This window comes from Orbicella franksi, chromosome 9, assembly GCF_964199315.1.
Source record: "Orbicella franksi chromosome 9, jaOrbFran1.1, whole genome shotgun sequence".
NCBI lineage: Eukaryota > Metazoa > Cnidaria > Anthozoa > Scleractinia > Merulinidae > Orbicella > Orbicella franksi.
The window spans coordinates 9,684,812-9,712,779 of record NC_138153.1 but is presented as its reverse complement, the minus strand read 5'-3'; the positions used below and the strand labels follow the sequence as shown (position 1 = coordinate 9,712,779).

Here is a 27,968-nt window from a genome sequence, read left to right as displayed (position 1 = left end):
TCACAGATGGGTCATGACGAAGGGTTTTGCTTCACGGTACACTTGTCTTTGTATTGTTTCTACTTCTCCATTCTCTGCTTATTCGAGTGATATGGACTGGATCCTGGGCCGGTGTTCGGCCGTTCAGGCCTGGATTTGTCTGAGTATCATAAAAGTGATTTTTTTGGCCCGGTCCACTTTATACCGGAGGAATTTGAAAACGCAGCTTTATTTCTACGGTTAGGCCTACCATCCACACTAATTAACCCTTTACGAAAACGGAGCTTTTCGAAAACGTTCTTAAGTCAAACCGGAGGAATTTAAAACGCCAGGTTGGCGATTTTTAAATGTTTTCCGTCCACAGCAAGGGTGCCTGCATTTAAGCTGATCTGGATCAGGATCAGTGATCGAAGATCACTCGGATCATGGTGCATCAAAGGAACCGATGAATCCACTCTGGTCACGGATTCATCGGTTCCTTTGATGAACTCTGATCCGAGTGATCTTGGATCACTGATCCTGATCCAGATCACCCCAAAGGAACCCACCCTCATTGTGGACGGAAAACATTTTGAAATCTGAGCTTTTTGAAAACGATGACATCGCGCAGATAATGTGATCCCGGCCCTGAACGAGTTTTGATGACCGATTATCGTTGCGTTTAATTTTCAAATTCCTTCGGCGTAGTCAGTGGATGGAGCGACATTTGGTGCGTTTTCAGAGTGAAACTTCCGTTTTCAAATTCCTCCGGCGTAGCATAGTTTGTTTGTTGTAAAGATAGTGTAGGAACTACAGATAAGCTAGTTAAAAGCAATTAGTCATTTTGACATTCAAACAAGTTTCTGTTTTTTAGCCACACATCCACTCCTCACTGTTCCAATCAGCTTTTCATTAGCTCAGAACAATTTTTTTACACTCCGTTTAAAAAGAAACCCCAAATCATTTCGTTACTGTTTTGGTATATTACGTAACTTGAAAGCCCCCGGGGTACTCTGAAAGGCTGACCCATTTGTATACCATTTTGACAGTTCAAAAAGCCATCCCTTCCGCATACCTAGCTTTCATCGAAAGAAAGGTTACCCCATTCACATACCTACTTAAGAACACTATATGCCTTTTCTAAACCCTTGGGATGAAGTTAACGAACAGCAACACTGGAGAACATCAAGCATTACCAGAAAAGATGTCAACCAAAACACAAGTATTATTAATTCAGTCCAGGTTCACGTCGTACCTAAATGACAGATTTCTCTACCCTTTTACATACCTCATTTTGTGAACTACCTATACCCTTTTATATACCTGAAGCCTGAAAAAGGTGCTCTTTCAGGCGGGGTTTTCCCGTATAGGTCATTAAAGGGAGTACTCCCCCAGGGGGGGGGGGGTTAGAATCGATGAAGGATTTTTTACACACCAGCCGAACAAGCTTAACAACCCAAGCTTGCAAATAATGTAAATAACTATTTTTATTCGTATTTGTTCAGGTCAAGTTAGATTTGTTCCGTCAATTAATATTCACCTCAAAGTAAATCAAAACAACTTTTTGGTCAGTCACTAATTGCAGTGGACTCTTCGCTCACTGTGCAACCTGCTGGCACACAGACAGTTTCCAGTCTGGGATATTGCGTGTAACTAAATCAAGCGCTGCTTGCAGGTAAGTGATAACCCAGCCGATTAAGGTTACTCTTTAGTTCTTAGACGCTGATAGTGACTGGCACATGTGATCTGAAGCCGGAATCTTTGTTTCTCTGGCGTCGCGTTGTTACGCAGCACAGGATTTTTCTGGAATTCCCAAGGCCTCAAATTAAAACGCACCTACGATAGAATTTAAGATAGTATAAGCTCGAATTGAGAGCAATTTTGTATGTGTTGAAAAACTACAGCAGGATAGAATAATATTAGGCTTACGGGAAGCAAGAATTACGGAGAGTAGTTAACTCCCATTAGCATATATAGTTCATCTAGAGAAAACTCTCGCCGACACTTTCAAGAAGTTGGATACAGTCTTGATAGGCTCAAATTTGACGCCAAGCGCAAAGACTGAGTTACCAACAGCGATTAGAATCTCAGGTCAAATGAGAGCTAGACTAGACGCTTTATGCGGTCACGAATCTGGCTTTCTTTTAGTAATTTGCGCTAGTTTGAACTCAACTCTGTAATGACGATTCTTTTTACACGCGCCTCTGTTTTCATGTCACAGACATGATCTTCGTTCGATCGTCAGGGAATTAAGCACATGGGTGCGTCGAAGGCAGCATAAACAATTCTGATTACCTATGGGAGGACGACTGGAATTATGAAAAGGTAAATAGGAACTAGAAATCCATAAAAGTTATTGCTTTGTAACTGTAAAACTAAGGGCTAAATGACACGCATGTAATTAAGCCAGTTGTATAATTTCAATAGGATCTTTTTAGCATAATTATAAATGTTTCTGATTTGTACGGTTTCGTGGAAGAGGAGATCAGTGTGAAATGAATACCGTGGTCTTATACACTCTTTTTTTAGATAAGAACGCTGAAGCTGAGATTAACCAAAATTGTAAGAGCTTATTAAGAACATTCTTCAGGCTGAGAGTCGATTAAGAACGTCAGTTTTATCTAATCTGTATATCAAATGACAAGCAAAAGTAAAGGTAACAAAAATGTAAATTACCCAAATACTTAAGGGTATGTTTTGTTCCAAAATAACTTCCACACCATCAAAGTCATCAGTTGATACAAGGTCTGGAGTATTATACCATGTAAATTTAAGAACATCTTAAGAACGTTTTCAGCCTCAAATCCGGCACAAAAAAATATAAGAACGTTCAGCCTCAGCTCCAAAATTAGACGTTCTTAAAAAAAAAAAAAAAGAGTGCACTCAGGATTATTTAGCCTCTCCCCTGGAAACCTAGCCTAAATAGACTAAATTAAAATATAGGTCAGTGACCGCCCGCTTACTATTTCGATCGTTCCCACTGACCTAGAGCCTATAGCTAGAACAGGCTCCCAGAAACCATTTTGCCTGACTCTATGGACATCTGTGAGCGTTTGCAAAACGTATTTTGAAGCGATTTTGCTCCAATGATGCCTTGATTTACGTTCAAATTGAGGAAATCTAATACATTTATTGTAGCTCTATTTCAACATAACAACGCCATAGCAACGATTGTTTGCTGTCAAAAATTGCTCGCAGAATTTGGTGCAATTTAGTATATTTCAACTATACCGGCTTTACAGGAAAGCTTTAAAGTTTTATATACCGAGAATTCTGCATGGTAGGTAGATAAGGTAAAGTCTGCATGCGAGCCAAGTGGCCCATCAGGCCGGAGCTTATCCCGGTTTCTGTAGCATAAAGCGACTAGGAGTATTTCTACTCTCCCCTGGATGGGATGCTAGTCCATCGCAGGGTTACCCCCAGCATTAAGTTCGACGGTACCCATTTATACACCTGGGTGGAGAGAGGCACTGTGAGAGTAAAGTGTCTTGCCCAAGAACACAACACAATGTCCCCGGCCAGGGCTCGAACCCGGACCGCTCGATCCGGAGACGAGCGCACTAACCATGAGGCCACCGCGCGCCGTCCTGAATATTGTTTTCCTCCGGCTATGCGGCTCTTATACTTCTTCAACAATTATGACCGGTGTGTACATAGTTAGGTATTCAATGCAACATTTAAGTAACGTGACTCCTTTAACCACACCCTCTCCCTCCCCTCCCTCCCCGCTGCCCCCATCCCCCACGTTCGCCGGGCTTATTTGGTTCCCAAAGACCTAAATAAAACCCAAACAGCAGATCGATCACCAATATTTGAAGCATAATGACTTCCTTCAATTTTAACCAAATGCTGTCAAATTTTCAATATTGGTTAAGACCACAATTATGCAGGAGTCCAACCTATAACATTTTCAATTCATGAAATCTTTGCTCTGTAATTTAGTTAATATTAGTTTAAAAAAATGACAACACTGTTTTCAGAGGTTTTTAACGAGAACTCTGATCCTCCTCTCTCTCTAAAAAAAAAAAAGTGAGCAGTTTATTCTTATACTAGTAGTAATCAGAGATTACGAGAGTGCGTTCGACGCTCTCACTTTAATATATATATATATATATATATATATATATATATATATATATATATATATATATATATATATATATATATATATATACCGTAATAAATGATTTCACTAGCTGACTTTCAACCTTTGTCTATTGCTAAAATCAACATTTTTCAGCAGCAACCGAGGTTTTACAGTCAGATATGCATAGTGTCAAAGTCCATGCCAGTGAAGAGGTCACGATTTGTTGATACGTTGCGTGACGTCGCCAGTTTCTGTAGACTCTCAAGTTTCATAGAATATTTCAATTACGTACATTATTCTAAGTTAGCATTTGCAACCGCGTGCTCGTTTCGCGTGATCGTTTATAGTAAACAAACTCCGTGCGACTAATTCGAGTATTTCCCCTGATGAATTAAGTAGTCTTATGGATCTTGCCTTCAGAGTACTTTTCCACCGATTCCAAACAATAAAATTTCGACCGGATAAAGACTGAGCTATCTGTCGCGACTGAAACTAATCAACAAATGCAATCAAAATGTAGCTGTTCCCACGGTTATCATCCCAAAGCCAAACCGCGTTAATAAACAAGAACAATTCCCTCAGATTTCGATAAATGCTACCGTCGAAGCGTTTAAATTCGCCAAACTCTAACGTTGAGAGCACATAATAGCGAAGCGTACGGCGACTGAATGGAAAGGAGTCAAAGAAAGACGAGCTCACATGGCCTGCTCCCATACTCACATGTTCGCCACATGTCTTATCACATGTCTTAGCATTAAACGGTACCAGTTTACTGGCCGTGACATGCTCCTGCAAAAATCAAGCGGGGTGGCCATTTTGATGTCCTTACAGGAATGTTGTTTTGTCGGCCGATAACCGTGCACAGGAAAGCCAACTCTGGAAAGCTAACTCTGGAAAGCCAACTCTGGAAAGCCAACTCTGGAAAGCCAGAGGTCAAAATTAGGTTTGCGTTCCACTTCAGAGGGATTTGTTCCCAGTCCTTTTAGAGTCTCCCAAATAAGACTTCCGCCATGTCTGCCAACATGTCACGTGTCAGTGACTCAGCATTGCGAAAAAGGCCCAAAATAGCACGGGGCGTGAGAAAGGTTTATCATAAGGTGCCACGTAGGCACGAGCTCAGAACGATACCCGTAGCTGTGTTCCATAGGTTTTGTGAGCCTTGGTTCCTTGGTTGAAGGTACACGGGATGTCACACGTATTTATTCTCTGTCTTTGTTTACGGTAGTTCATTGTAGGGAGTGCACTGTGCATACTAACACGTTGGTCCTTGGCTTCTAGATTTTCAGAGAGAAACAAGCATTTAACAGCGCCAAACGAACGCACTCCGTTGCTGAAATCCGATGCAATGGCTTCTGAAACATATTTGGACAACAAGGTAAGAAGTAAAATTTTACTCAGCTGTGTCATGTATGAAAATAAATGCATTTAAGGAAGTTCAAGCCAGGTTTGCTTGAGTTCCCAATAGCGTTGCAATTTTAATACCGACTTTAGAACATTTTCGTGATCTAAGATGTCAGTCGGCATAAGTTCGCTTCACTAACGATTTATATTTCCGCTATGATCGTTTGTTCTATTCATGCGTGACTAGTTTACGCAATTAACAGCACATAAATTTCTTTTCTAATCTGATTTTCCCTTGAAATTTACGGCTATCTTTCGCTTACCGATTGATGAATAAAAATTCTAAGTTCGGATTCTTCCTCGACGCTTGCGTTCAGCTTGACAGACGTTTTAATGGGAGACAAATTGGTTCTCTCATTGACGGTTTTTTTCGCGCCCGCAAAATGAGAAGCATTCGCGATAGATTTCTAGGTCACGCAATTTCTCAACGCCAGGAAGTTCCCTCGTTCTGCCAAACGAGGCTGAAACTACACTTGAAAGTCTCTTTTTGTATAGTTGGTCGATATGTAGCTGGAAAATATAGCGTTCAGATCTGTTTATCTCGACTTTCAAATTCGAGGATACGAATGGGATTAAACTTTTGGACCCGGCTGTGGTCTTTCAGCAGGAAGTATACTAAGATACTGTTCTATGTACTCGTTTTTATCACGTGTTGTATTCGCCTTTCAACAGGCGTTTCAAGGTCGAATTTCTTTGTATTTCCTTGTATTCTCTGCTATGCTGTAAGAAGAAGACAAAACTATAAAACACAAACAAATAAACTATGAATTTTTAAGATGGACTAGGTCGCTTTGCCAATGACCGCGCCCTAAGCACAGTCTAAGCAAGAATTTTCAAATTTTTGATCGTGGATTTCCACCTAAAACAGAAAGCTCAATGAAGCTAAAACGGAATTTGCTTACATGCAGAATTGTAGCAATGCTATTGTTCCAATACAAACAGAACCTTTAACTCATAACACTTGATAGCACTGAAGGAAGTTTACCCCGCTTAATTTACATGGATCGTCCGTCACGTTTACTACGAAGACTGAAGTTTCAATGTCAGTTTTATTAATATTTTACACTGTTGATTGCGTGTTCGAAATGCATTATAGTCAAGCTTACAATTTCACACAGTCTGAGCATTTTAATCACATTGAGGAAATTAAAATACGCGGAAACGGAAGTACATTGTACATAGATTTTCATTGTACTGTATAAAGAGGGAAGGGAACTTAACGATTTTTTTTTTCCCATCCCCTTTATGTGTACAGATTTGGCGAAATAGTATTTTCTTTAGCACCAACCCTTCCTCTGAAGGGAAACACAAGTCGTCATCTGCTCCAGGGGTCCCTTCAGGTGTTAGTATTGCCCAAATTCCTTTATCACGTGATTGGAAATGGGAATCGTACGTGATAAACATGGCGGATTCAGGCAGACGGGAAGAGTCCATTCTTTTCGTCTGTAAACTGCGTCTCTGGCGATTATGATCTGAGAAATCCTATTGTTAGTCGTGCCGCTTCGGCGGAATCTTAACAAGAATTCGAGAGCTGCGGGTCTGGTCACCTCATCCCAGAAGTTTCATTGTCCACGATTTGGAGAAAAACGTGTTTGGGGTTGCTTAACTCAACTGGCCTGATTTAAAAGTTAACGTACAGCTATCACGATATCTTTCGTTCTACAAAATGGATCCACAGGTGAAGTTGAATTGTAAGATTGAAATGGCAATTTGCATAGGCTTTTGAAGTATTTTTTTCCATACGTAACTCGTATATTATATACTGCTTACTGTGTTAACAACGAGCGGTGACTTTAAGGGCCTTTGATATTTTTAAAAGCTCATTTGGATCACTTTGACCGAATCGAACTGCCATTACATTTTCATGGGGATCATTATTTGATCAAGAGTTGAGATTACCAAAACTTAATGTATAATTTGAATTAAAAAGGCACCAATAGTAGACTGATAGTTTCTATAGACTAACAAACAAACTTGTTTGACCGTAAAGATTTTGGTCCATTTATTTATCCAACTACTGAAGCATGCAAAGGCACGTTTCAAGACCTAATTTACATAAAGTTATTCTTATACCCATAAATTTTAGGGTGCATTCCTTTGGGGTGATCTGGATCAGGATCAGTGATCCAAGATCACTCGGATCATTGTGCATCACAGGAACCAACGAATCCACTCTGGTCTCGGATTCATCACTTCCTTTGATGAACCATGATCCGAGTGATCTTGGATCACTGATCCTGATCCAGATCACCCCAAAGGAATGCACCCTTAGGTTGCAATTATGAGATACATTTATGTTGAATGAATCCTGGAAGCCTGTAGAGATCTTTCAGTTTCTTTGGTCTAACTTAGAATAACTACTGTAATCTGACCACTTCCCCAGTGGGGCTTTTCAGAACCAATGGAAACAAACTGTAATGAAACAAATGAACATACATAATATATTAAAAATCCCAACTGGCTAGAGGCAGGACAGTTGGTTATTTATAACTGTAGCAAGGACTTGAACTCAGAACTACAATGTACCAAGAGCGACTTACACCAACTGGTGGCAAAAATGGGACTTGAACCTGTGACTTCCTGATTTCAAATCATGCCCTCTAACCTCTTGGCCATGTGACGTTCTGTTACAACAATCCAAAATTATAATTAGTATTTGCACTTCTTCTGAATGGTCATCTATGTCCTTACATCTTTCTGCAGTTCAAATTTAGGATCTACACCATCTGCGGGTATATTACAAGCTCACAATGTGACCAGCTCCCAGTTGGCTTGATAGCTCAGTTGGTAGAGCACCCACTCCAGTGCCTTATATTGCAGAGGCCATTACAGGCTTGTTGAAGCCTGGATTTTTTTCAGGCATTCTTTTCAGAACTACTTATTTAAGTTGTGTAACTGACTGCAATGAACATTCATGTCTTTACATTTTTCTCTGCAGTTTGACAAATTTAAGATCTTTAATACATCTGAAAGACTGCACACTTAAGACTTCACACTTTTTATCTCTCAAAATTGAGTACAAGTATTTTCCTAATAAGCAACAGTACTTCCTCTTTACTGGCCTATTATGGATTTACCCAAGATTATTTAAAGCTCACACATATCTGATATGAAATTTCGACGTATTTACCTTGATGTAAATGAGTCTTGGATGTTCAAAATTCTGTTCTGCCTGCTGCCTTCTGTCCACATATTTCAAGGCTTGCAGGTCGTCTATTTTCAATTCCTTTTCCAAATATTTTTTTCGGTGTCAAGTCATGTGTAATTGTCAAGGTGTAGCTCAACTTTCCATGTACACATACATACACTTGGTCTTCTGTTCAGAGTTGAAAAGTTTGAAACCAAGCAGACCTGCAGATTTAAGAAAAGATAACATATATAACATTATACAGTGTGGATGTATGTTAGGATTGTCAACAAGTTTGAAAACTTGTCAAGGTTTTGGTTTATCCAAAGAGGTACGGTGTCATATGTGTAGGCAGTGAACAGCTGGTGAACTCACTGGTTTTTAAGTTAGAGAAAATATGTTTAGCATCAAGCATGAGGAGGTTCTGTTAAGGGGGTTAAATGCATGTCTGTTCTCTGAATTTCAAACCTTTTTGCATTGCAATTTCTGAAGGTCCTTCAATTGCCACAAGTGATGACCATTGTTCATCCTCATTTTTTTTTGGCCTCAATGGCACTGTTTCAATGCCATGTTGTTTATCTAGCTAAATTTTACCCTAAGAGAGTGCTCATCAGTGAGAAATATGAAACATTTCACTTTTTAATACATGCTTTTTCATGTAACCTTCACACAAAAATATGAATTACCACATGTTAAAAATAATGCCATTTATCAATGAGACTTACAGAAATTCTGGTCCTTTCCATGTACTGCCATTGTAACCTCTTTAATTAAAACTGTTTTTCCTCAAAGGATTCAATATTTTTTTAATTTTTCTTTTAAAATCCAATCATTTGCATATTAAATAAATTGTGCTATGGTGCAAATTGTTCTTTTATCAATCAATCTTTTCCTCCCACTTATCCGACAGGGGACGTATTTTTGAAAGTGACTCTTAACACGATTTAATTAGAGGGCAATTTATCATTTTGGTAAGCTTAATATTCCTCTCTTTGATTCCAACACCCTCAAGATATTTTGCAGTGTTGTGTTTACCAGATGCTTGTGTTGATATATTTGTGTAAATGTCTCTGAAAATAAAAAATAAAATGATCCTATTGGCCTTCTTTTTGGTTTGTTTCAATACAGCTGATAGCTTCTCATGCCAGGTGTTGAAATGCATATTTTATTCCTAAATTATTACCATTCATTCAAGAGGGGGGTAGTTGACAAAGGCCAAAAGCCAATATTTACTCTCTTGCCAGGCTGTCACAAAAAATACAAGATACTGTCCTTTTGTAGTTCTTTTGAGTGAGCAGGTGAAAAGGAAGCAAAGAAGTAGAAATATAGTTTTGTTCATCGTGTTCAGAGAATTCAGTTGTCAAGACACTCCTTAAGTTTTGGTGAGACTCTCTTTTAATATTAATATGAAAAATATTGCTTATAAAAGAGTTATTGGAGTTCCTGTTTAACTTGACTCTCAGAATGGCTTTAGTTTAAAATGATTCTTGTTTTAGTTTCAAATGCTTGAAGGTATCTCATAAAATGTATTAAATACAGGCATAAAGATTAATTTTTTCTTACAGTAAAGTGCCTGTAAGACTAGATATTTTGAGTTATATACAAATTAATCTTGTCTTCATTATCATTTACAATGTTACATATCCAAAGTAGTGTTAGGGGAAGCATTAGCGACATTGGGTTAGTGCCCATCTCCCATAGTGTGGTCTGGGTTTGATTCTGGCCAGTAGTCATACACAAGTTGAGTTTTTTGTTGACTCTGATCTCTTGTCTTTCTGAAGGGGGTTTTTGCTGTGTACTTTGGTTTTTCAGGTCCAAAACCTTAAGTGGCACACATGTTTTTAAATCCAATTTGATATAAAGTACACCCACATGAAAACTAGCCACCTTTCCTGTGGCTTTCATCTCAAAATGTTAGATAGTAATTTTGTAATTAAATGTTTTCCGTGGTTGAAGAACAAGTGAGGCATTTGTAAAAAGTATATTTTAAGTATCATATATTTTTTTACATCATATGATTAATATTATATCTATACTCTAACAGAATGATAGGATAGGATAGGATAGGATACTTAATTTAAGGTGGCAATATGCTTAGCCATACGGCCAGTTTACAGATATCCCACTGCTAAAATTAACATAACTAACTACGGTAAGTTTGTATAGCTGCAGTAACAGCACTAAACATGTACATGGCACACTCTCATTTGTAAGGTCAAATAGATTTTAAAAAAATGTCATCAAGTTCTGAAGACAATTGAAAACTGTAGATCAAAAAAAAATTAATTTAGGGAAGGTTTTCATTGGTATCTAACTTTGCATTAGAGTTAGATCTATAGACATTAGAAACACAGAAGTCTTCAAATTCCTCAAACATGCAAAGATAAGACATTACCTTTCCTATGCTGTTTCTTTTCATTGCAAGAATTATTTGGAGTGAAGTTTTGTTGACTCGTATGCTTTCCACATGGTCTCTGAATCTGTCTCTACAAGTGTGTAAAAACCAGCTCTTAGTGTTGAAGACAAGATGGGCCAAAATCCAAAATCATGTGCACCCACATTTTTATTTTATTTATAAATTTAAAGGAGTTTGTAGCTGTAGGTGTTCTTTTCTGTTCATGTGATAGATCTCAGGTAATAACTGCAGTGCTAATCATGAAAATAGGTTTGAAAAGATTCCTGGATGGGAACAAATTTTCATATCAAACCACAGTTCTGTAGTTACTTTAATTTTAAGTATTTTCGATTTTTAATTTCTCTCCCCATAAAATTACTGTAAGCAGGTCTGTACATGAACAATGTAGTTTTCTTGCCTGACTGTCTCTAGATCTCACTAATCACTATCCCTTTTCTATTTACCTAAAAGAAGGAAAGATTGTCTGTTTTTAATGAGTCACATGTACCTTCATTGAATGAATTTTCAGAGCTCTTGTTGTTAAGATCTCAGTCTGTATGCTTTTACAAACAGGGGAGGATAATGTAACTTAGCAGGCTTGGTAAATGTAGGTGTACAAGTTACTCTGACCCATAGTTCCATGTTTATTTTCAAAACACCAACATTCACAGGTCTGTATAATGTCTAGTGTTTTTCTCTTACTCATGCTCTCTAATTTTGAAAGAACATTTTGGAATCACATCGCAATCTGACAAAATGGATTGCTACTCTTTGGGCAATTGGCTGCCTTGGCCTTGTTTTGGTTATCCCAGTAGAATTAAACAACACTACTTATTTTGAATTCTTGTCTGCCTGAAATACAAAACTCTTTAAAATACATTTAATTTAAAAATGCTTTGAAATGTTTCTTGCTAGTGTCAGTGATATGACCATGTTGTGCTGAGTGGTTGGCTGTACTATACATGTAAGCTTTTAGCCAGATGGGCATCCAGGCATCCTGTGGACGGCCACTTATTAAAGAAAATTGTTTTATTTTTCATATGTTGCCGTATAAATTGTTTGTTTGAGTAGGCCCTATACATGTAGCACATTTTGGATGCCCACTTTGGCTGACTGGCTGGCTGCCAAAAAAAACAAAAAACAAAAACAAAAAAAATTATAAATATGTTTTCCAGTTTGTCGATTGGGCAAGCTGGAAATAACATGTTTTAGCCTGAAGGGCTTTTTCATTGCCTTTTCATTATCTGCCAATAATTCAATATACAGAGCTCTGTAGAGTACATGTAACTTTGCCTTAGTTATATGCACCTTGTAAGGACATGGCGGGGTTGAGTGAGAACTCTGGAGAGTGTTGCTTGCTTGTTAGAAAAGCGATGGATCAAGTCTGTAGTCCTCCAGAAATATCCACTTTATAGCCCTAGGCTGCTAGACAGACACTTCTTCATACTCTGAGAAGTCTAGAGTGACATGGTGATAATAAATGTTACTTTTTATTTTCAACAGGTTGTCATAAAAGGTAAAGGAGGAGCAGTCTCCTTCACTGATGAAAGTGAAGACATCTCCAAGCTTAACGAGGAGGAGCTGAGAGTTGTGTACATTGGTATAGAAGGGATGCACTGCAACTCCTGCATAAAGAACATTGAAGGAAATATTTCTACACTAAGTGGAGTGAAGAAAATTGAAGTGTCGCTGGAGGAAAAAGAAGGAAAAATTACCTACTCACCGAGACATACGACTGGAAAAGTGTTAGAAAAAGCCATTGGAGAAATGGGCTTTGAAGCATCAATGAAGCAAATTGTTGATGTTTTGACACAGAATGAACTGGCTCTGTCAGAGGACAGGATGGTTGATAATAAAGAAGCTGAAAGCCTTGAAAATTGCCTCAAGAATAGCAGCGAGGTGAAGATATCTGTGAAAGGAATGACCTGCCAATCTTGTGTCAGGACTATTGAGCAGGGTGTGTCCAAGCAGCCTGGTGTACAAGCTGTCAAAGTGTCACTTAAGAATGAGGAGGCAGCAATTACATACAACCCATCATTAACTGATCCAGGCTTGCTTAGAGAAGCTATTGATGACATGGGCTTTGATGCCTCCTTGTCGTCTCCTTCAGCCTCCCCTCCCCTGACAAATGATGTCCAGATGGTCATGATCAATGTGGATGGAATGACATGCAATTCATGTGTCCAGACCATTGAGAAGAGCATTTCTAAACTTGGTGGCGTGCAGTCGATTTCAGTGTCATTAAAGAGAAAGACAGCTCAAGTTCATTATTCACCTGAAAAAGTGACAGCCAAGCAGTTGAGAGAATCTATTGAAGAGATGGGATTTGATGCCTGCTTGATAGGAGATGACATCTGCAATGTAAACAAGGATGTGCGTACTGCAATGATAAGCGTAGAAGGAATGACCTGTATGTCCTGTGTAAAGACAATAGAGGGAAATATGTCCACTAAGCCTGGTGTACAAAGCATCAAAGTTTCCCTCGACGATAAACGCGCTGCTATAGAATATGATGAGTTAGTGACAACTCCAGAAGATTTGCGTGCAGGAATAGAAGACATGGGATTTGATGCATCATTCTCTGAAGGTAATTAAACCAGCTAGCTCATTCTTATTGCCTATATTTTATTAATGTTAAAAAGCAGTTTTCCTCAAGTTTTAAAAGCAAATGGAATGATTACCAAACTTACAGAAATTGAAATCTACGCGGGTAAATTGCAAATTATTGTTAGTAGAAGAAATGAGCTAACAAAATAAACGTTCCAAACGTATTTTTGAAAATAAACTAATTATTTTCATGCAGTAGATCTACAATGTTGTATGTATATTTACTTAGTATGTACTTTACGAAAAGAAAAAGACTTAAAACTAGTAAAAATTTATAATTAGAGTATTTTTTCTGTAGGTGAAAAAAGAAAACCTGTAGATAGTAAAGAAACATTTATCAAAATTGACAAATTTAGAGCTCTCCTGACCATTTCCTCATGAGAGTCATTTTGGCATAGATCTTTGTAACTAGTGTTAATTCTTAGTTGTCATATTTCTTGGTACCTGCTCATGTCAAGTACAAAGAAGACTTGTACTCATAGACCATAGAAGCTGATTAAATTACCTGTGAAAAATACAAGCAAGAGTTGACCTAGAATTAATATTCATAAAGTACAAGACAGAAAAAAAAACATTGTTCCTCTTATAATAATGTACTGTACTGTCTTATAAAAAAGGAACTCAACAGTATCTTTTGCCCTGAATGGCTGATCCTTAAAGAATGTAAAGTTAAGCACTGGGTTGATCACAAAGTCATTTTGATGGCAACAGGACTTGTTTTGATTGTGGTCAACCAGGTAGCAATTCACCCTTGATGAGACACACTTTGTAAAACAAAGGAGGTTATTGATATTCTGGTAATAGATAAGTCTAAACACTTTTTATACATGTTCATGTAATTCCCAGTTCAAATTAAGGTTCCCCTTACCTGTGCTTGGATAATAATCATTCAATATTATTTATTATCTGCGCATGGGGAATTTGGTTCTGGAAATTTGTTGATCAGGACTGTATTCATGATGGCAATAGAGACGTGAGACTGGCAGTTAAATTAAACACCACATTGAGTACAATAATGGAGATTTGAAGAGATGTACACGCACAGAAGCTACTATATGTTAACAACAGTTATAAGAGCCTACGAACGGATAATTTCACTAGTTGACATTTTGCCAGAAACCAAAACGGGAGGACAATTGTGAATTGTGTTGGCAGGATTTGGGCGATCTGGTCTTGACAATGAGCATGCTTCTAAGTTTTTTTTTTCTAATCTGCATCTATAGCTAGTCACTGACTTACAATTTACTTACTGTGCGACTTATGGTCAGCTGAAATGTTTCTTGTATACTGCTAAGATCAGCAATGTTGAAAGCATCATATGTAATTAATAAAGAGAGAAAGGTTGTTAAGATCAGTTTGATCTTAAGAGACAAGCTATTCTAGAAAGTGCATTTTAATTTTATTTTTTATTATTGTATATATTGTAAAGTGCATTTGATCATATATATATGTTAATAATTCTTGCTATAAAAATAGTTAATATTATTATTATTATCATTATTATTATTATTATTATTATTATTATTATTATTTTAAGTCCTTAAAGTCTTGCCGCTTTTGACTTATGGTGCCGAGTTCAATCCATGAGCCTAGGGCAGTCATAAGTCTGCTGGATTACTTGATGGATAGAGTCCTTTATGTGAGCAGTTCCGAGGAGGACGGTCTTCTGTAGCTCTGTTATTCTAATATTGCCTGGGATCTTATTTTATCTTATTGTTATTATTATTATTATTATTATTATTATTGTTATTGTTATTGTTATTGTTATTGTTGTTGTTATTGTTGTTATTGTTATTATTATTGTTAGTATTATTATTATTATTATTATTATTATTACGATCGGGGAAAACTGAATGTTGTTAAGTTGCCAGAAAGAAGTTACTTAATAAGCTATTCTGCTATTTTTGATGTTGTTTTCATTAGATGTCGAGGCATCAAGTAAGGAGGGTTCGGGTGCCGTGGCAGTTGAGCACAACTTGGGAGGTGATTGGCAGGTGACCTTTAGTAGAAACCGTGACGCCCCGAAGACCATGGAGTTAACAGGTGACGAAGATATGGACAAGATCTACCTACACATTACTGGCATGACATGTGCATCATGTGTGGGAAGCATTGAAAAAGGCCTCATGAAGAAAAAGGGTAAGCTATTAGTTGTAGTAGTAGTAGTAGTAGTAGTAGTAGTAGTAGTAGCAGTAGCAGTAGCAGTAGCAGTAGCAGTAGCAGTAGCAGTAGCAGTAGCAGTAGCAGTAGCAGTAGCAGCAGCAGCAGCAGCAGCATTATTATTATTATTATACATGTATCCAGTCCTAATTTGGTACCGACAAATTTAATGTTGGGGGTAACCCTGCTATGGACTAGCATCCCACCCAGGGGGGAGTAGAAATACTCCTAGTCGCTTCATGCTACAGAGATGAGCACTGGCCTGATGGGCCAGTTGGCTCATATGCTGTCTTTACCTTTACCTTTTATACACCTTTTGGGTATGCTTTGGCAGTGAATCAGGCAAGTTTGGTTGAGCCATGGTTCGTATTTTGGCGAGATGTAGTTGAGCCAAAATACCCACAGTGACTGTTTCTACTGACTGCATTTACTGTTTTTACATTATTTACTTTTGACACCTCCCTACAGTTGCCACTTTTGTTTTCTCCAGGATGGTACAGGTATTTGTACAGAGGTCTTACTTTGGCACTTTTATGCCATCTTGTCTTGACAACTGCATCTGCTACTTTATCAGGGCAAGAGGTTGTTTTTATCTTCTGTAATAAATTAATGATGGAATCTCTTTACTTTTAACCTTTCCTCCAGGAATAAAATCTGTCCTTGTTGGCCTACTAGCACAGAAAGCAGAAGTCAAATTTGACAAGAAAATGATCACTGCAGATGAAATAGTTTGCCATGTGAAGGAATTGGGATATGGCTGTGATTTGATGGATCAAAGTGGGCAGGGAGAAGGCACGGTTGACTTAATTGTGAGTTCGCCCACCCTCTACTTTTTGTACACTTAAAAGCGCGAGCCATCTTGTATGTAGAACATAAACAGTATCACTTGAGAGTGCTGCTCAATAGCTTTGTTTGAATGGTCACACACTAGGGTTTCAGTTAGAATTCCCTTGTACAGCATTACAAGAAAAACGTCAGGAAAACAAAAGAAAAAACAAAACAAAACGAAAAAACATAAAAACAGTATAGTGACTGATTTTGGACTGATATAGTCAGGTTAATTTTATCTCTAGACTTGCATGTAAACCACACATTTATAGTCAGTCAATTCAACTATGGTGGCCTGTGTAAAAAATTATTTTTGTTTGCATTCTATCTTCAGATAACAGGCATGACGTGTTCATCCTGTGTGCATTTGATAGAATCTAACATCAGCAAGAGACCAGGAATACTGAGAGCATCAGTTGCTTTGGCAACCAGTAGTGGCCGATTTGTGTTTGATACAGAAACGACAGGTCCTCGGGACATCATAGAGGCGATTGAGTCACTGGGTTTTGGAGCATCACTGGACACAAACGATAAGAAAAAAGACAGGATAGATCATTCAAGGGAAATAAGCAAGTAAGAGGACTGGAATTTTTTTAAAAAATAACTGTATTATAATATTGCACAGTAAAGCAAGAGCCACCTAGCACAGCATTATAAACAGTACCATGTGCAAGAAATGCTCAATGGCTTTTGTTTGAATGGTCACTCTCTAGCGTTTCATCTACTGCCATCGAAGTGAGAATTCCCTCAGACAATGATTTTTACACCTTTGAAGTCCCAACCTCAAAATGTTAAAATTTCTCTGTGTTGTTTGTCACATTTATTTTGCTCTCTGTTCTGAAAATTTAGTAGTTTAAGCTCTCTTTCAGCTGGCAAAATTGGCCTTCACAGAACATTGCACCATGGCAATAGAAGATAATAAGTGGAAAATAGAGCAAGAAAATTGCAGAACTTTACTAGAAGCATCATCAACACCTTTTCAGCCATATCAATGTTAGCTCAGTGTTTTGATTTATTATGTTGATTTATACAATGCATTGGATTTAAGCAAGGCTTGTAGAAAATATGTCAATGTGAAAATGAGCAAATATATGAAACAACGTTTTGACATATTTTTCAACTTGACAATGACATCTTAATGATTTTGAAACATTCATTGCAGCTCATTTTCATACTGCACAAAGATAACAATATTTTTGGGAAATATATACATGGCTTTGCATTTGCCCCTGGGTGGATATTTATTTCATTACTTTTCTCTCCTTTCAGGTGGAGGCGATCCTTTCTGTTTTCGCTGATATTTGGAGTGCCAACATTTGTGATATTTATCACTTATGTGATCCTGGATGAACTGGAGAAGAGGCCAAACCAAATGATCTTGCCTGGTCTGTCTCTGGAGAACCTTTTGATTTTTATCCTGTGTACCCCAGTTCAGGTCAGTATTGACTACACTCGAAATCAAAGCAATTGGTTATTGCTTTTACTAGCTACATGAATAAAGAGGAAAAGTTTGCATTAGGCCAAGTGGCCTGACGTCGGGGGACTCTCATATCAAAAAGACGGGGGTACTCGTCAGAAATTTTGAACAGAACCCCTGAGAGGTACCAGGATGTTGTTTTGTGGGCATGGCTTGAAATTTTTTTTTTTTTTTTTCACTCCAAAGAGGTACCAATTCTAAAACAACACATTATCTCCTGTCATATTTTTTCTGCTCAATACCCTAAAGGTAATGCAAAAGCCCCGCTGTGGATCATACCCCAGGGACCCATTCTGGTTTTTGTAGCATTAAGCGCCTGGGAGTATTTGTTTATCTTGCAAACAAACATGTATTGACAAAATGTTAGAAAGTAATAAAATGTGTTAATCATGCCAATTTTTCTTGTCTAAGCCAAGTAATGAAAATGATATTGGTAGAAAACCACTTTTTTTTTCCTTTTAACATCTTTCTTGTGTCATTCTTTTTGTAGGTCTTTGGTGGACAGTATTTTTATGTGACAGCTTACAAGGCCCTGAAACACAGGACAACAAACATGGATGTGCTGATCATGCTGGCCACCTCAATAGCTTATGTTTACTCCGTGAGTGTTGTGCTTGCCGACTTTAAGAGTCAGAGAGTAATATTACTTATATTTATCCTCACAGTGAATTGAAAGATGACACTCTTTATAGGGTGTTTTCATATGACATTACAGCAGCCATATTGGTGTCCCAAAACAATGAAATCGCGGCCATGTTGCTGACCAATTCTGTGGGAGTTGAACTGTTTTTTATGTAAACACTTTCTTTCATTGCAATACACTTGCATGGGTGCTGAGTGAAAAGTTCTTTTCCATCTGTACACCTGTCTGATTGCCTCTTTGATAGTGTAGGGGGAATTTAGATTTTGGTCACTTTTGAGAATTGAATTTCTCATTACATATCCAATCCATTCTGTGCCAGATTGTTGTTGTCGGTGTCGCCATGGTAGAGAAGAGCAACCACAGCCCAATGACATTCTTCGACACTCCACCGATGTTGTTGGTGTTCATTTCTCTTGGTCGCTGGATGGAGCATGTGGCAAAAGGGAAGACATCAGAGGCGCTGGCTAAGCTGTTGTCGTTACAACCTTCAGAGGCTCTGCTGGTTAAACTTCAGCCAGGGACGATGACTGTGGTCAGTGAGAAGGTCATCAATGTTGATCTGGTACAGCGTGGAGACGTGCTCAAGGTAAATGTCCTGCCAAGAATTTGTCTTACCTTTTTTGAAAAAGTGATTAGCTGCAGTTTAAAATAGGTATGCAGTACCATGTGAGGTGAGGTTAAGTCTGCATACGAGCCAAGTGGCCCATCAGGCCTGACCTTATCCTGATTTCTGTAGCATGAAGCAACTAGGAGTATTTCTACTCCCCCCCCCCCCCCCCCCATTGCAGGGTTACCCCTCAGCATTAGATTCAGCAGTACCCATTTATACACCTGGGTGTAGAGAGGCATTGTGAGAGTTAAGTGTCTTGCCCAAGAACACAACACAATGTCCCTGTCCGCATGAAAACGAAAAACCCGCATTTTCAAAGTCCTCTGGTTTGAATAGCGTTTTCAAAACTCCCTGTTTTCGTGACGGATTAGTGTGGACACTGGGACTAACCGTGGAAATAAAGCTGTGATTTCAAATTCCTCCGGCGTAGTGTGGACGCTGAATAAGATGGCATGTGCATTTTGTTTTCGTCAAGGTTGTCCCAGGAGCTAAAATACCGGTTGACTGCAAAGTTCTTCAAGGAACATCCACTGCAGACGAATCCTTGATCACAGGAGAATCCATGCCTGTCATCAAGAAACCAGGAGACTCTGTGATTGGTGGAACTATCAATCAAAATGGATCCTTATTGATCGAGGCTACTCATGTGGGTCAGGACACTACACTGTCACAGATTGTGAAGTTAGTTGAGGAGGCTCAAACTTCCAAGGTAAGCGTGAAATTGGAAGTGTTGCATTTGATTTACAAGTCAAGTAGAAAATGCAGGAACATGTTGACCTAGGCACAAATCTTTAGTTTCTCTCAGGTCAATTAAAGTAAGTAAGTTCATGAGCAGCTTTATTTAGAGAAGGTGGCACATGATGGTAGACACCAACAAACAAGTGGCCCTTTACCCTTGAAATCACACGATAAAAGATCTTACTAACCTGCCAACGGTCAAACTGGCTGGGCCCGGTTGTCCAAAGCATGGTCAAGCTCATCCAGGAATCGCGTAAATTGTAAAATTCCAGTTCTGTAACAATGACTTACATGTAGGTTTTCAGTCTACATTTGAGTTTTTCAGTTTTAGTATTTACTGATCTCAAACCCTGGTTACCACTGGAAAAAATACCTACTTTAATTTATACTAGAGAAAATAAACTTGAATAAACCATTTCATTGGTGTCGGCGGTAATAAGCTTTAAAACAACCACGCCCTGACGTTTTTGTCAGTGTCGATGCTTAACTCAGTTTTGTGTGATACTTCTCGCATTGTTACTTATCTTATTTTCTAGGCAGTCCATTGCAGGTATCCTACCGAGTACTTTTTTTCTCAGATTTTACCTAATTAGTGGCTGGTACCCATTTATACATTTGGGTGAAGAGAAGCACTTTGAAAAGAATTTGTCTTGTCCAAAACTCTGAAATCCAGTGCACTAGCCAAGTTCATACTCATGGTGTGGAATATCTCATTTTGATATCTCCTTGGATAATCTTTTTGTTTCTGTCTAAAAAGAGAAATTGTCAATCGCTTGCAGGCCCCGATTCAGAAGTTTGCAGACAAGTTGTCAGCGTATTTTGTTCCCACTGTTGTTGTTATCTCAATCGCGACATGGGTCGTCTGGCTTGTTATTGGATTTGTGGACATCACGTTGCTAAGGAAAACCTATGATGTGAGTGTTGTTTGCCATAGTTTGTGACACTGAGCTGGCTTTGCCTTGCCACGAATCTGTTGCTAGTTTATTTGCCATGAACGTTATGCAAACTTAGGGAAAATCACGAGATGTTTTGGCGACAACTGGAACAGCTTGAAATTTTAGTGGGCCGTACAGTAGACTGATTACGGCCTGCACCAATCATTAAGAGATTAACTATTATAAAGCTTGTAATCACATTTGGTTCAATGAACCTTAATATTGATGTGGTGGCCATTTTGAATTCTGTTGTTTCAAATAGCTATTATGGGATGCTCAGGGGGCAAATACATACTAATTTGCCCCCTGAGCATCCCATAATAGCTATTTGAAACAATAAAACTCAAAATGGCCGCCGTACTGCTGAAAAGGTCCATTGATGCGAAATTTGACTTGTTTAGTTAGTCCAGCCCAATACAGTCAAAAGCCAATGTAGCCCACGTAGGTTCTTAATTTGTATGTTTAATCCTCCTTGTTTCTTTCTCCGCAGGCCAGCAAGGATAACAGGATAGAGTTCGTGTTCGCCTTCGCTTTTCAGATCGGTATAACAGTGCTGGCCATTGCATGCCCCTGCGCCCTTGGTCTGGCCACCCCAACAGCTGTCATGGTGGGCACAGGCATTGGAGCTCAGAATGGAATACTTATCAAGGGAGGAGAACCACTGGAGACTGCACATAAGGTGACTTTAAAATTGTTCAATTTTAACTTCTTTTAAAATAGTTGTCTTTGCTTATGTGTTAAGTCTTCTGTAAACCATGGATATTAAAATGTGTTCTGCCTGCAATTTCATTCTTATTCATGCAAATAAATCTCATTTTCGTTTGAAGACTCGTTTTGAATATCAATTAAACATAGGCAAAATGCAACTCAGTAAAGAAAAGTTTTACAGGCAACCGCGTACAGGCCGCTTAGGAGTTCATTAATTGCAAGTCAAATTTCTTTCTTTGGACATCAAAATAGATAAAAAATAATAATCAAATAAACAACTTTATTTAAGTGTCAAATTTATGTAGCACTCGACTGTTCTGCTAGATGGGGACAATGTAAATAAATAAACAAATGTTGCAAAAAAATAATAATAATCAAACAAACAACTTTATTTAAGTGTCAAATTTATGTAGCACTCGACTGTTCTGCTAGATGGGGACAATGTAAATAAATAAACAAATGTTGCAAAAAAATAATAATAATCAAACAAACAACTTTATTTAAGTATCAAATTTATTTAGCACTCGGCTGTTCTGCTAGATGGGAACAATGTAAATAAATAAACAAATATTGCAAATAGAAGGTAAACTATTAAGAAATGCAACTGGTAGGAGGCTGACCAGTTGGCTGTTTTCACAAGTGGCTGAGGAGTTGAACTCGGGACTACCGAGAGCAAATCCAGATAGCGGTAGGCTGGAGGATTTGAACCAGGGACCTCCAGAATTCCAAGGCATATTTCAGTTCACTTATGCAGAGCCATCTTACATTTGCAGGTCAATGCTGTGGTGTTCGACAAGACAGGCACTCTGACACACGGTTCCCCAGAAGTGGTGAAGACTGCTCTGTTTGTTAAACCAGGCCAGTGTAGCTTGGAAATGCTGCTGGCAGTGACAGGCACTGCAGAAAACCACAGCGAGCATCCCATTGGTCTGGCCATTACCAATTATGCCAAGCAGGTATGTTAACAATTTACCTCTTGTGAAAGCTACTTAGCGCATGATATCACGATGCAAGATAATGCGACACCCACCAGGTGTGAAAGATTAAGTCTGCATACGAGCTAAGTGGCCCATCAGGCTGGTGCTTATCTCCGGTTTCAGTAGCATGAAGCGACTGCGTCCCATCCAGGGAGGAGTCGCAGGGTTATCCCTCAGCATTAAATTTGCTGGTACCCATTTTTACGCCTGGGTGTAGAGAGGTGCCCATTGTGAGAGTAAAGTGTCTTGCCCAAGAACACAACACAATGTACCTGATCAGGGCTCGATCCCAGACCGCTCGACCTGGAGGCGAGTGCACTTACCATGAGGTCGCTGCGCCTCCCCAAAAAGTTTGAAATTGAAGACAATCTTTGTTATGTCATGTTACTGATTGTGACGTCATGTAAGCTAAATACTCGTATACCATTCATCAGCAACTTCAGACCGAAACTCTTGCCCAGTGTACTGATTTCAAAGCCGTGCCTGGGTACGGTTTGTCCTGCAAGGTCAGCGGTGTCGAGGAGTTGATAAAGCCCAAGACTGTCAAGGACAAAAACAAGAAAAACCTGACTGTCAAGGTTGACGGAGTTGTGATAGATGAGAGCCAGGATATTGATCCGGCATCGGTGATCAGCGAAAGTGATAATGGTGAGATATAACTGAACTGTATAACGTAAGAGTTAGCTTAGTTGGTTGGCGCCTGCTTTTTCGTGAGAATCCCGGCCAGATCACCAAGATGGTTGCGTCTCAAGGGGCACGATAAAGAACCCGACATTCTTCGATAACAGTGGAACGCGGAGTTCCCTGTGTTGTGGTCCTATCTGATCTCTCGCTGGCTACCATGGGCCGGGTAGGCGAGGTGAGATCATAAACAAACTGACAGCAGCATCCAGAGGCGCCTTTGCTAAACGATGTCCGATCTCACTCTCACAAATGTAGTTGAATTACCATGGTACAATTGTGATATGTGCGCTATGTAAGAACCTTTATTTGTGACCAGCCTTATGCTTTTACGCGAAACGAATATTGCTACTTTGTGGTTACATCTGCCGATTCAACATTGAGTTAGTTGAGGAAAACTCGATAACTTGTGTGACCTTAGATCTCAACTCGGTTTCACCCAAACGTTCAGTGTAGACCCACGCTCTCTCTGTTCCCGTTGTCTGTTATCGCTCTTTTATCTTGTAGACAAGCTTCTCATTAATTTAGAATCGGTCTGTTTATCCACTTTCAATACTCAATTTTTGTGACTGTGTTTTTATTTTGCAGCAGAAGTTAGGGAAGATAGCGTGACTCCCAGAGAACCAGTCGCTTGTCACGTGATCATTGGCAACCGAGATTGGATGCAGCAGAACGGCCTGGAGGTCACTGATGAGATGGAAGACGCTATGCAGGAGCATGAAGAAAAGGGACATACCGCTGTACTCGTCGGCATTGACGGTAAGAATCAGGACTGTGAAGATGTTCTTGTCACGCAATCTTCAAGAATGGTTTGCGTGATGAGCTATTGATTCTTACTGTGTAAGTTGGGGGAAACTCTTTTCTGTTGTCTCAGGTAATTGGATGAGCCTAGATTTTGGTAAACCTAACGCTAACCCTGAGGTTCTACCGGCCGAGTAAAACCTTTGTATAGCAGAATTCTAACTCTGAGACACTTTTGTCCCATTAGGTCTCCTTGTAGCCATGATGGCTGTAGCCGACACGGTTAAACACGAGGCTCAGGCCACAGTAGCCACTCTGAAGAAAATGGGAATACGTGTTGTCTTGCTGACCGGCGATAACAAGAAGACAGCTTTCGCTATCGCCAAGCAGGTCAGTTGTTTACCAACACAAGTTGCTTGTTTTTGTTGCCATTTAAGAATTGCGTCAACATAGTTTTCCTGCCTTGTGAGAACCAGTCGAGAAACAATTTTTAGTGCATTACAGAGTCGTTGAAAGAAAACAGTTTGTCTTCGTTTAAGCTCTTTTTTAACTTTAACATGGTATGTTTTAGTGTAATAAATTTATGCTTCCTTTAATACTGGACATAACGACCGTCACTTAGTGTTCACGACACTTATCTTTCGCGACAATTTCGCCAAAAATTTCATGTAATTAAGGTGTGTCTTAACTATGTTGGTTGCTTGTTTTGCGCGCCAGCACTATCACGATGATTAAAAGTGAAGCAAACAGAACTGCTCAGTTTTCTGGTAGAAACTCTTCAAGTACTACTCTGAAAAAAATATTGCAATGACGTGAAAGAAACCATTGTGTGGGCATGGCGATTTTAGTTACGTTAAAAATATTCCTGCAAGGAAGGATACTCTGGTTTGTCTGATGGTTATACAAAACCTTTTTTCCCAAATCTATGAATCTGTATATATTTTTGTACCACCTCAGTTTTGTTTTCAGGCTCTCTGTGTGCCTCTTTGGTTTATTGTTTTCCGCTCGAATTGCAAAAATCAATAGATCGCCATAAACCCCAGCATCTCCAGCACCTATAGGAATTGGTTATGCTATACATTAGTGTCCTTTCTGGGGCGTCACTCTGGGTCATATCTCATTGTTGCATGACGAGTGAAATCAGACCACTTGATTGTGTTAAAAGTTACCGCCTTTGATGAACCTGTAGGTTGGAATAGAGCAGGTGTTTGCCGAGGTTCTGCCCTCGCACAAAGTGGAAAAAGTTCGTTCCCTTCAAGACAAGAAGTTTATTGTAGCCATGGTTGGAGACGGTGTGAACGACTCCCCTGCACTGGCTCAGGCCCATGTCGGCATCGCCATCGGTACCGGAACAGATGTGGCTGTGGAGGCGGCTGATGTCGTGTTAATCAAGGTAACAAAGTCGCGAAAGTGGTCGAGTTTTAATTTCCTCCAACGGTATCCTGCATCGTCGTGCAAATAGCTGATGAAAGTAAAGAACAGCACAACTGGCAATGAAAGAAATGTATAGTAATTAAATGCGATAGCCTTGCGATTGAAATATTTTAGAGTGCACACTTTTTTTGCAACATTACGCGGCTTTTTCCGTAAAGTCGAACAGGAAAGCGCTGTTTTTTCTTTTTTTTTTTTTTTTTGGAAAATCACTCGAGTTGATCTACTGCTAAATCGTTAAGGCGACGGACGCATAACAAATCTGAAATCCGTTTGTCGAACTCTAACTTACCTCTCTGTTATTCTGTGTTGTTTGTAGAGCGATCTAATGGATGTAGCCGTGGCCATCGACCTGTCCCGCGTGACAGTCCGTCGAATTTACATCAACTTTCTATTTGCGCTCATCTACAACATGATCGGAATCCCGTTAGCTGCCGGAGCGTTTGAACCCCTGGGCGTGGTCATGAAGCCATGGATGGCGAGTATTGCGATGGCGGCTTCTTCAGTGTCTGTTGTTGCCTCGTCACTCATGCTTAAATTGTAAGTGTTGGACATCTTTAAGTCTGATGTTTTGTGATCTCCTTTATAAATTTTCGAAATAATTCATTTCCGGTTACGTAAACTCTGGAAAGGTAACCTGGGAATGGCTTTTTCCTTAAACACTATTAAATGAAACACGTATGTGCACGACTTCCCGTGCTTTTTGCTACCTAATGTAACGTCGAATTCTGATTGGTTCATTGTGCCTGTTGGCGCTTCTGTGATTGGCTTTGTGATTTCATCGGTTTTCTTTCCTTGACACTCGTTAGAAAACCCTTTGTGAGTTCTAGGAAGCAGAGAGAATGCGCTCTCAACACTGATTCCACGTAGACGCTATATTGACTAACAGAGACTTTTGTTCTCTCTCTCTTAAAGGTACAAAAAACCGGAAGTAGAGGATATGGACATGGGCTCAAGAAACTTCTGGTCTGGTTACACCATGTTAAACACAGCTCCTAACGACTCCTTGGATAGCGAACCAGACGGTTTCATGAACAGAATTTTCAGGAGACGGTCTCGCACCAGCTCTAATCCGGTAGAAGGAAAGAGATTTGAGTTCATTTCTGACGAAGCGTAACTTTTTTAAGAGGAAAAGAATCTACGACACCAAGTCAGGAAAGGAGTAACTAAAAATATTCGAATTTATTAGGAAGGGTAAACAAACTCTCTAGAGAAGTTATGTGCAATTCTCTAGGTTTCATCATTTATGTTGAGTCTGCGTAGGTTATGAAAATATGTATCAGAAATTTGTTAGATATGGGTTTAGTGTTCATAGATTTCTTTAATTAACTTTGTGTAAAAAAGGGTTTTAATCAGCATTTGTTACATTGGGGGCTTTTTTTGAGTTTGCCAGGTTTGTGATTATCTTAGGATGAAGTGGTCATTACTAGGAAAAATGAAATTATCTCGTGAAATGAAATTTCAAACATGCGGTTATAGATTGAATTATAATATGAAATTAGAGTAGTGTGGATTTAGAGAGTAAGCTTGATAACATCGAGCCAATTTGATTTGAATATTTTGTGCAGACATATTTTTGTAAAGATGTAAATTGGTTGCAGTTTAGCGAAACTGTTTGATTAGCCAGGAGCTTTTGGACAAGTCGACGTTAGAATACGTGACTTTTTTTTTTTTTTTTTTTTTGCACGGTACCTATTAAGAATGGTTGCTGTAAGTAGTCACACGCAGTCGAACAAACAATAGTTATTAGAACCGACCATTTAGACTACAGTATGTTGAGGTTGGTTGTGAGGAGAAAATGGGCACTGAGATAAAATCCTCAACCATTACATCTTAGTGCCACCCACCAACTCCTTCCCGGTAAGCCCTCCACACCGGTTACATTTTATCCTCTTCCCCATGTTCTCCTTGCTACTACATTCAAGGCTGTCAACACACTAAAACTACGGCACTATACATGACAAAAATGGCGCTGGTCAGCTGTAGAGGTAGTTAGCAACTATTCATGCACAGTATATTATAGCACAGTTGTTCTTTTTGTTTCCGTTGACGTTGGAATTTTGTCGGCTATTTCATTAAAAAAAAGATTGTTTCATCATAAAAAAGAGGAAAAAAAGAAAAGAGATCGCAGAACAGTATCTTTAAGCAATAGCTTTTAATAGGCAGGTAATGAAATTCGTGCCAGTGTAGTAAGTATAAGATAAGATATTTTATTAAATATAAACGAGTTTAAAATGAATTGATGGTGAATTCTTGGTGTCATTTAATTTAGCTGCCAGCACAGTTAAATACGAACCCAGTGCATATGCATATCAATTTTTATCCTGATAGTCTGCTGTTCAGCTGTTCGGCAGTACTCCACTGCGGGAAACAGCTGGCGACTGTACCTTTTACCACACCCAGCGAACCTGTCACATCCCATTCCGAGCTGACCTAAGCCTCTCCATCAAAGCGAGGCCTGGTG

At 39.1% G+C, this 27,968-nt stretch overlaps 1 protein-coding gene and 1 pseudogene across 4 annotated transcripts in view; one reads left to right on the top strand and one right to left on the bottom strand.

Moving 5' to 3' along the window:
- LOC145498415 (uncharacterized) overlaps nt 1-27,968 on the bottom strand; it is a 229,661-nt pseudogene that overhangs the window by 73,070 nt on the left and 128,623 nt on the right. The window lies entirely within an intron of this gene.
- On the top strand, nt 1,433-27,743 carry LOC145498216 (copper-transporting ATPase 1-like). Of its 3 annotated transcripts, XM_081478111.1 has the most exons (20): nt 1,433-1,633; nt 2,180-2,283; nt 5,324-5,420; nt 12,472-13,555; nt 15,499-15,714; nt 16,381-16,544; nt 16,898-17,136; nt 17,833-17,998; nt 18,531-18,641; nt 19,003-19,269; nt 19,769-20,002; nt 20,811-20,945; nt 21,457-21,645; nt 22,448-22,630; nt 23,086-23,299; nt 23,921-24,091; nt 24,321-24,463; nt 25,263-25,466; nt 25,824-26,044; nt 26,420-27,743. In XM_081478111.1, exons 2-20 carry the CDS (start codon nt 2,276-2,278, stop codon nt 26,619-26,621), a joined length of 4,248 nt encoding a protein of 1,415 aa, XP_081334237.1. In that variant the 5' UTR covers nt 1,433-1,633; nt 2,180-2,275; the 3' UTR covers nt 26,622-27,743. The 3 variants fall into 3 exon arrangements, with proteins under 3 accessions (XP_081334237.1, XP_081334238.1, XP_081334239.1); XM_081478112.1 differs by lacking the exons at nt 1,433-1,633; nt 2,180-2,283 and adding an exon at nt 4,180-5,222; XM_081478113.1 differs by lacking the exons at nt 1,433-1,633; nt 2,180-2,283; nt 5,324-5,420 and adding an exon at nt 5,456-7,124.